The 10,034-nt window shown below is 36.4% G+C and overlaps 1 protein-coding gene across 2 annotated transcripts; it reads left to right on the forward strand.

Moving 5' to 3' along the window:
* The first annotated feature begins 239 nt into the window (after positions 1 to 239).
* Positions 240 to 9,792, forward strand: paqr3b (progestin and adipoQ receptor family member IIIb). Of its 2 annotated transcripts, none has more exons than XM_074617506.1 (7): positions 240 to 423; positions 2,409 to 2,629; positions 3,146 to 3,308; positions 4,237 to 4,392; positions 4,503 to 4,700; positions 4,865 to 4,955; positions 6,435 to 9,792. In XM_074617506.1, the coding sequence occupies exons 2-7, from the start codon at positions 2,433 to 2,435 to the stop codon at positions 6,575 to 6,577; spliced, it is 948 nt and encodes a 315-aa protein (XP_074473607.1). In that variant the 5' UTR covers positions 240 to 423; positions 2,409 to 2,432; the 3' UTR covers positions 6,578 to 9,792. The 2 variants fall into 2 exon arrangements, with proteins under 2 accessions (XP_074473607.1, XP_074473605.1); XM_074617504.1 differs by having other exon boundaries at positions 241 to 423; positions 2,392 to 2,629.
* Positions 9,793 to 10,034: the final 242 nt, after the last annotated feature.

A 10,034-nucleotide genomic window follows, 5' to 3' on the forward strand; every position in this document is an offset into this window, starting at 1 on the left:
TATCCATTCATTTATTTATTTATTTATTCATTTATTTATTTATTCATTTATTTATTTATTCATTTATTTATTTATTTATTTATCTATTTATTCATTTTTTTATTTATTTTTTGGTTTATTTATTTATTTGTTTTATTTGGTTTTTTTTTCAGATATAGTAATTATTAGCCAGACTGATCCACACTCCATACCAGTAGGTGGCAATAATGCACCAAATCGTTGTTTGCCAACCACCAATAAACCTTAAAGAAGAAGAAGAAGAAGAAGAAGAAGAAGAATGGGAAGGAGATGTATGTGTATGTGTTTTGTTTGTTTTCTTTAACTAAAATATTATTGTTTCTTAACGCAATGCTGGCTTAATAGTCATTAGGATATGGCTGAATTGCCTGAACAAGGACATCGACGGTCGGACTGCGACTAAAGGTGAGTTTTTATAACCCTGGTTTCAATCAATAATGCCTCTCAAGGTTAGCATTAACGTTATCTAGCTGGAGTTTAGCCTGATATCATGGCTTGACAATAACAACACGGGTCTGACACACAGTCTGAAGATGTATCAGTATCAGTTTGCTGCTTTAAAAAGCTTGAAATAGATAATAAGCCTCTGTGTTGAAGAGTCAGCCTGGTACAGAGTGGTCGATTTAGCTTGCTTACATGTAAACACATGTTCTTCAATGGGGGTTAATCAACACTGACAGCTGTGTCACACAGACACTTGATATAAGCATTGTTTTCTGCTCTTCAATCTCTATCCTGTCACTTGAAAATTACCCAATATTAACTTTTGTTTGTTTGTTTATTTAGATCCCCATTAGCTTTTGCATAGCAGCAGCTATATATAATAATGCATATAATATAATAAGCATATAATGATGCAGCAGCTATATATTATAATGCATGTAATATTATAAGCTTATAATAATGCAGCAGCTATATATTATAATGCATATAATATAATAAGCATATAATAATGCAGCAGCTATATATTATAATGCAGCAGCTATATATAATAATGCGTATAATATAATAAGCATATAATAATGCAGCAGCTATATATTATAATGCATGTAATATAATAAGCATATAATAATGCAGCAGCTATATATAATAATGCATATAATATAATAAGCATATAATAATGCAGCAGCTATATATTATAATGCATGTAATGTAATAAGCATATAATAATGCAGCAGCTATATATAATAATGCATATAATATAATAAGCATATAATGATGCAGCAGCTATATATAATAATGCATGTAATTTAATAAGCATATAATAATGCAGCAGCTATATATAATAATGCATATAATATAATAAGCATATAATGATGCAGCAGCTATATATAATAATGCATGTAATGTAATAAGCATATAATAATGCAGCAGCTATATATAATAATGCATATAATATAATAAGCATATAATAATGCAGCAGCTATATATAATAATGCATGTAATTTAATAAGCATATAATAATGCAGCAGCTATATATAATAATGCAGCAGCTATATATTATAATGCATGTAATTTAATAAGCATATAATAATGCAGCAGCTATATATAATAATGCAGCAGCTATATATTATAATGCATGTAATTTAATAAGCATATAATAATGCAGCAGCTATATATTATAATGCATGTAATATTATAAGCTTATAATAATGCAGCAGCTATATATTATAATGCATATAATATAATAAGCATATAATAATGCAGCAGCTATATATTATAATGCAGCAGCTATATATAATAATGCGTATAATATAATAAGCATATAATAATGCAGCAGCTATATATTATAATGCATGTAATATAATAAGCATATAATAATGCAGCAGCTATATATTATAATGCATATAATATTATAAGCTTATAATAATGCAGCAGCTATATATAATAATGCATATAATATAAAAAGCTTATAATAATGCAGCAGCTATATATTATAATGCGTATAATATAATAAGCATATAATAATGCAGCAGCTATGTATAATAATGCATGTAATATAATAAGCATATAATAATGCAGCAGCTATATTTTATAATGCATATAATATTATAAGCTTATAATAATGCAGCAGCTATATATAATAATGCATGTAATATAATAAGCATATAATAATGCAGCAGCTATATATAATAATGCATATAATATAAAAAGCTTATAATAATGCAGCAGCTATATATTATAATGCGTATAATATAATAAGTATATAATAATGCAGCAGCTATATATAATAATAGAGCAGCTATATATAATAATGCAGCTATATAAAATGATGCACTATATTCACTTTTAACAGTCTCTTCTGCACTATATTCACTTTTTTCAAAGTCTCTTACTAACCGGTGGTTTCTCGTTTCCTCTCTACAAACTCAGCCTTTAACCTTCCAGAGGCTTGATCAGGAGCTGAGGACAAGATGTTGCTGAAGATGCCCCAGAAGTTGCTTAAGACTGCCCACTACATAGAGCTGGGCAGCTACCAGCGCTGGCCGGTGCTGATACCCCAGAGGATCAGACTGTACACCTACGAACAAATCCCCCTCTTTCTCAAAGAAAACCCCTACATCACAGACGGCTACAGGGCCCACCTGCCCTCCAAACTCTGCCTGAGGAGGTAGGAGACATGTGGAAATAAAGTTTGGAAACTTGTGTTTGGTCGATTATTTCTCTGTTGTTACAATGGCAAATTGGCAAATTTTTCTTGGCCGCTACCCACATAATCAGCTGTGCTGCTCATCCCACAAATGCATGATCCTTACAAGTTAGACATCATTGTGAAGGTGAATAAACAGGCTTTCCAACGATGTAAAATACAATGCCAATTAACATTGTAACAACAGAGAAATAATCGACCAAACACAAATTTCAAAACCTTTTTTTTCCGAGTTTATATACTTTTAATATCAGACTTATTCACCACTTCATCCCAGTCATGTTCAATAGAGTATTTCTTTTTGTACTTATTTGGAAGTTGGATGAATTTCTGGCTCGTGGTGTTAATGATGTAGAATCATATGCAAATATCCTGCATGTTATTGTGTATGAACATTATACTGTTTCGTGTTAGTGTGCATACAGACTGGCCTTATTGACATAATGTACATCTTTGTTTCCTTCTCTTCTCTTGCAGTATTTTCATGCTGTCCAATGAAACTGTGAATATCTGGAGCCACCTTCTGGGTTTCCTACTCTTTTTCACTCTGGGGGTCAACGACCTCTCCTCAGTACTGCCAGCCTCTGGAGCCAAAAGAGAGGACTACGTCATCTACGGTATAGGGCTGTTCTGCTTCCAGGTAAAAAAAAATATATAATTTGTCTGACTGTGAGAGTGACAAAAGCTGCGTCTTCTGGAGAAGTTGATGATATGTCAGAGAAAGTCTTGTACCCTCATCCAGATGTTGCTGTTTAGACATGAAACTGAATGCAAAGATGTTGTTTTTTGTCATACAGCGTGTTCCAGGTTTAAGATAATAAGCTTTCCTTAGTCCCCCCATGTTCATCCACGCTCACTCAAAGAATGTGCATGATCTACAGGTGTATGTTTCTGTCATTTTACTACTTTAACAGTAATTACTGTCAACTTTTTAATTTTTTTAAAGCTGTTTACAATTATTAGTTTACTATGGACTATCTTCATTAGCTGAGTAGTTGTACTATATTTGAATAAAGTATGTATGGCTTAACAAACTGATTCATGTAGGTTCACGTTTCCTGCCACAGGTGCAATCAGTTCGCCTCAACCCATGAAGGTGTGTAAGCTGTGTGTAGGTGTAACTGTTGTAAAGGTGGGGGGTATTGTATTCTAAAGAGCTACAATAGGACTAGTGGTGTAGTTCAGAGGTCCGTTGTTTAATGTAGAGGCAATTGTTTCTGTGTTAGCTGTGTACGGTTCATGTTGTAGGTTGTGTAGCAGCTGATAATGGGATTGGAAACTTGTTAATGTAGTAAATTACAAGTGTGATTCCCACTTACAGTAAGTATACATGTTACCCGCCCATCCTCCTTCTTAAACCCCTGTCTTTGTCTTTATAATTGCAAGTTGTGAGTATCTAGATTGTCCTTCTTACAAATCAATATTTCTTGAGATGAGTTCATGTATTGTAGTCACAGAAGGATTTTACTTGACTTATATTTAAAAATAAATTTGTGTTGGATATTGTGAGTACAAAAAGATGACCCTTTCAATATTTCTTTAAATGGTACTGTGTGTTTTCATCACAGGTGTGCATGTTGTGTTCTGTTGGGTACCACCTGTTCTCGTGCCACCGATCAGAGAAGACCTCCCGTCGCTGGCTCGCGTTGGACTACGCAGGCATCTCTGTCGGCATCCTGGGCTGTTATGTACCCGGGATCTTCTACGCTTTCTACTGTAACGCCGTAAGTGCGAACAGTCCAAAACTTATTTTTCCTCAAGATACTAATAAAAGAAACAGATGCTCTAGCTCTGATTAGACCGTATCTAATCGGGTTACTCTCTTATCTTGCAGTTTTGGCGACAGGTCTACCTGATGACGGTGCTGTCCCTGATCCTGGCCGTCTTCTGCGCTCAGGTCCACCCTCGTTACCTCAGCAACGACTGGCGACGGATACGGATGGCTATCTTCTGCTGTGTGGCCGGCATCAGTGTGATTCCTGCGTGTCACTGGGTCTGGCTCAACGGAGGAACCACCACTGACGTTGTACAGGTCAGGAAACGGAGAGAGCTTATGCATGCTCACACTTTTTAAAAAAAAAAATTTTACACCTCCATATACACTATTTTGCAGCTTTATTAAGAGAAGTGTTCCTCTAGTTGTCATGTGACAAGTTTCACCGATGCATCTCAGCATGTTTTTTGTTGTACGTGCAGCTCTTCCTGCCTCGTGTGATGGTGATGTACCTGATAGCTGGATTTGCCTTCCTGTTCTACGTCACCAAGATCCCTGAACGCTATTTCCCTGGTGAGTCCTTCTCTTACGTCTGTGTGCGTGTGTGTGTGTGTGTGTGTGTGTGTGTGTAAAATGGGAAGCTGTAGTGGCAAACCAAGTGTAACATTTCGTCAAGTGAACAAGAAGAAATCAGTAACTGAGGTTACTGTGTGACTATTAATAAGCAAAATGTATCTTTCAGTGTTAATTGTGTTGTGTTGTGTCAGTGAAGAATCACAGAAGCTGTTGCTCTGTCATTGCGTAGCTGAGTTGTAGCTCAAGGTTTAAACCTATGTTGTCTCTGAACAAAATCACACAGTCTCTTGAACCTCACTGATCTGTCCTCAGGAGCTGCAGCTTAAACTGCATCTGTAGTTTAGGCCAAACCTTGTTCTAAAGAAATAAAGAAATAACATAAACGCCACTAGAGGTCAGCATATCCGAGGTTTAACCTTCTGCAGACATGGTGTAACAGATGTAGAAAGTAAAAATATGAAGGCAACACTACCATAAGTGTCAAAATAACGTAACTGTATAACTACATTGAAACGGTGTCACAACTACCTCAATTCATTTTTTGAATCCAAAAAATGTATTAACAAATGAACCACTATACACCAGTATCTGTAAGGTATAGTGGACAAGCAGTAAGTCTGAGACTTCGAAAATTGTTATACTGAAGTCACAGAAAACATAATCATAGATGTATTTTTAAGACTGATCCATACTGCAGGTTACATATAAACTTTTAATATATTTGACAGATTATTGATTCTGCAGTAGATTTTGAGGAGACATTGTTATTATCGGGCAGCTGTGGCTCAAAGCAGAGCAGGTCGTCCACCAATATCGGAAGGTTGGCGGTTCAATCCCCGACTCCTCCAGTCACATGTCGAAGTGTCCTTGAGCAAGATACTTAACCCCAAATTGCTCCCGAAGGCATAGCCATCAGTGTGTGAATGTGTGTGTGTGAATGGGTGAATGCTGACATGTAGTGTAAAGCGCTTTGAGTGGTCAGAAGGCTAGAAAAGCACTACAAAAGTCCATTTACCATTGTGTTGTACGATATCATTGAGATTTGTTTTTGATAGCCGGTGTTGCAAGTAGACTAGAATTGATAAAAACACACACTATATTGTTTCAGTAGTATTTGTGAAATTCTTTCCAGTTTACCTGGAAAAGCTGACAGCTGAAACCAATTTCCTTAATTACCACTTAACGAGCGAACGCAGGCCCTTTTTCACAGCAGATCTCTTCATGGCAGGAAAATCTCAGGTGTTACTAATAACATTAACGATGGCACTACTCAAGTGTCCTAGTATACCATGACAGTGTGACAGTGTGCTGTGTGCTGTGTATATAAGACTATAAGGATAGACATGAGATAACATGTTTAGGTCTTATTCCGGACATTTAAAGCTAGGGTCGGTAGTGTTCTTTAAAAAATGTCTTTTTGTTATATTAGTTGAAAAATGTATAGTATTCAGAGCTTTTTTCCCCCTCCTCTTCTAGGCCAGTTGAACTACCTGGGCGCCAGCCACCAGGTGTGGCACATACTGGTGGTGGTGATGTTTTACTGGTGGCATCAGACAGCTGAACACATCATGCACTTCAGGCACAGCCAGACCTGCCCGACCCGGACCAGCAGCAGCTAAGTCGAACTGATCAAATAATGTGACGGAAAGGCAATCGGTTGCAGGCTGAAAGCTGTAATTGTTAGCCGACATCAGTTAAACTCATTATGTTAATATTCAAACACTTCTTACCAGTTAGCTGCTGGTTAGAAGTTGCTGCCTAAATGTTTTTCAACCACTAACTACCAGAAGCTCCTGACTACTAGCTGCTGAGGTGTAAAACGGAGACTGTGATGGTAGCTAGTAGCTTTCACTGAGCCGTTGGTTACTGTTTGGCTGCTGTTAAAGGCCAGTCAGTATATAAGTCTACTGTCTCCAACAGTAGATATCAGCTAAGTCTGGCTGGACGCGACTGTAAATCTTAACCACCATAACCATTAAGAGCGATGCATGAAGCAGGAATTTAAAGTCATTTGTAGACAGACTAAGGTTTGGTGTTTTTAATTGGTGATCATTTTATCTCATGATTGTGATTTTCTTTGTACAGAAGTATTGAAAAAAAGTATCTATAAGGATTCTTTTGAATCAAACATAATAGCCTGTGTGAACAATGACTGTTTTTGCGTCTAATTTTAGTTTTTTTGTGTCAGTTCCTACAAGATTAGAGTGTATGAAATGTGGAAAGCACAGAACAAAAACGTGACAGCTGGAAATTCAACATGTGAACTACCTGCCTCTGGTAGAAATAATGATGCCTCGAGCATTTGAAGCTATCGAACAAATGGTTGAAAGTCAATCAACGGTCAGTCTGCAATATGGGAACCATATTTAGGCTACGGTGCATTGTTTTCTTCGCACTGCTTTATTTTTTTATTTTTTTTTGGTATGTACTGTTTTGTCAATGAAAACAAATAAGATGCCAGTTAAAAAGAAAATGAATTTCTCTATTTTAATTATGTTTTATATCCGCCTCAATCCCAGAGCAACAGAGTTAATCAACATGTTGTACAATCACCTCCTTTGCTATAATTGTCATTATGAGAGCATTGGATTTAATCCTTTCACTAAACAGGATGTGTTATCACAAGGCAAGTGATGAAAAAAGCCTTTGGTTATCTCCACCGCACATCAGTCTCCTGACACCATTTGGAGTCGCGAATGTGTCGAGTTTTCCTAACTTGCCCACTCCACTCCTTTCACCTGTAGAAAAGAAGTGTACACACAATTATATAAAGGGGTTATTAACTTAAATTTGATGAAAAATACAATTCTGGCCAGTAGACTTAATTGACTGAGATTTCCAATGAGTCCGTACCATATTATAGACGAATCTGGGGAAATACCGGAAGTAACCAAGTTGCCCATTACTGCGGTGGCATTTCCCGTCAATACGCGCACATTTGAATGCAAGCTGTCCTAAGAAGTACAATTTTTCTACTTTTGCCTTTACTTTCTATGTAATGTTACTTTTGACAACGGTGTCTAGGAGTTCGGGAAGAACCTGAGCAGTTCTCAGCTGCCTGACATCAGCCTGACATGGTGAAACAAGTAACGTCAGCTAATTTAACACTGCTTAGCTAGCGTAGCTAACGTTAGGCTGACATGGTGAAACAGGTAACGTCAGCTAAGTTAACACTTATTAGCTAACTAACATTAGCTAATGTCTGCCTGACATGGTGAAACAAGTAACGTCAGCTAAGTTAACACTTATTAGCTAGCATAAGCTAAAGACGTTAGTGGGCTGAGACACTGTCTAGGGGCTTTGGTGGTCCCACAGAATAATTTAACTCAAATCAACTAACTGTGGCGTTATTGTGAAATAAAACCTTAGTTGTTTTAGCCAGGGCAACATAATGACCGCAAAGTAAACATCATTAATCAGTCGGCATCACAAACACAACTCGTACAAAGATTGTCAGCCGAATGCGTCGTGGTCGCTCATAGTATCCGCCGTTGTTGAAAACATGAACAGAACATGTACGTGTCCTTGTAAAAGCCTACAATTTGACTTTAATACATTTTAAATACATAGCCTACTCATCTGTGTTTATTATCTACGCCGAACACAATCAACGACGGAGGCTTTTGGCTCAAAGTCACCAGTTAACGCGGTTAGCACACAGTAGAGTCACTTCGACTTCCCACCGCAGTAATGGCGGTGCCGCTAGATTGCAGAGCACACATAGCGGTTTTGCGCCGGATTCGTCTATTGATAGTTCATCCAAATTGCAACAAAAAGTATGAATCACTTAACTTCACTGGTGTGCACATAGTTTTTGATTTTATGTGCTCTGAGATTTATGCCACCACTTCAGTACAATGGAGGTGAATGGGATTTTGTCTTTTGAACTCATAGCATTGAAACACTATATTTAAAAAAATATATATTCTAACAGTTTTTTTTAGGGACTACTGTATATTTTTGTTAGAAAATGGTTTCGTAAACCTGAGCCAATAAAACCAAAAACTATCTGCCTGGCTGGAGTGAGAAAATGTTTATTGCAAATTTGGATGAAATGACCCTCTAACAACATCTTGAGTTGAACGATAAAGACAACTAAAACGCATTTTTGTTGACAATCCAGTGAGCGGTAGCACTTATAAGGCAGGTGGCTATAAGCCGAAGTGGTTATCAGACGTCACCTCTGCAGCTGTTGAATCATAAAGTCTATTTATCTATTTGATGCTGTTTGAATAAGGCCAGTGTAAAGTGTTACAGGGACCTGGAACACTGTTTTTTCCACAGTACGCTTGGGGACATATTTTAATGTTAAGTGTTTATTATTTTACATGCTTCTAATCATGTTTGTACTTCATTTGCCTTATCATCTTTGAGTATTTTTACTGTATACGCACTTACTGTTACAATCTGTTTTGGGTCAAGAAACGAACAAAAGAAATGATCAAACTCAGACCGATATCATCTTTGCTGTTACACCACAATGCCAGTATGGTTTGTTCTTTTTATGTAGTACAATTTAATGTTTAGAACAAATTCTGTTTTTGAGTTGAGCCGGAAGACGCACTGTATAGGTGAAGAAAGACGTGACTTTATTTTTGCCTTTTCTGTGTGTGCTTTTATTTTTGAAACATGAACATCTAATTATCATAAACTGCTTGATCTTGATCTTTTGAATGACCTCATGATTGTTTTATCCCGTGTTTGTGTTTTCCTTGAATATCATTTGTATGATAAAGCACTGGCGCTGACTTATGAGATGTATAATATTTATTTCAGTGCCTGTGTGAAATTATATTTTTAAACATTTTGAATGAATAAAGAATGCTGAGATAAATTGTTGGTCAGTCTTTTTTTTCAATAGTTTAGAATTACTTTTAATTGATTTTAATGTCTTTACCCTAATTAAAAAATAATCCCATTATCATTGTAGAAGAAGCATAATGTACTTATTTCTGCTGTTCACATTATTGAACAATAGAGGGCAGCATTGGTACAAAAGTTGCCCGTTTAAAAGCAAGAGTTCACAGAAAATGTGGACGCACATTTTCTGATATTTCACACTAACTCGCACATTCT

The sequence above is a fragment of the Sebastes fasciatus genome, chromosome 19 (genome assembly GCF_043250625.1).
Source record: "Sebastes fasciatus isolate fSebFas1 chromosome 19, fSebFas1.pri, whole genome shotgun sequence".
In the NCBI taxonomy this organism is placed as follows: Eukaryota; Metazoa; Chordata; class Actinopteri; order Perciformes; family Sebastidae; genus Sebastes; species Sebastes fasciatus.

Excerpts from the sequence above, each read along its gene's own strand:
- paqr3b (XM_074617506.1), top strand. The coding sequence starts at position 2,433 with ATGTTGCTGAAGATGCCCCAGAAGTTGCTTAAGACTGCCCACTACATA. Across the intron at positions 3,309-4,236 it reads TAGGGCTGTTCTGCTTCCAG|GTGTGCATGTTGTGTTCTGT; the intron begins GTAAAAAAAAAT and ends TTTTCATCACAG. Across the intron at positions 4,956-6,434 it reads CCCTGAACGCTATTTCCCTG|GCCAGTTGAACTACCTGGGC; the intron begins GTGAGTCCTTCT and ends CTCCTCTTCTAG.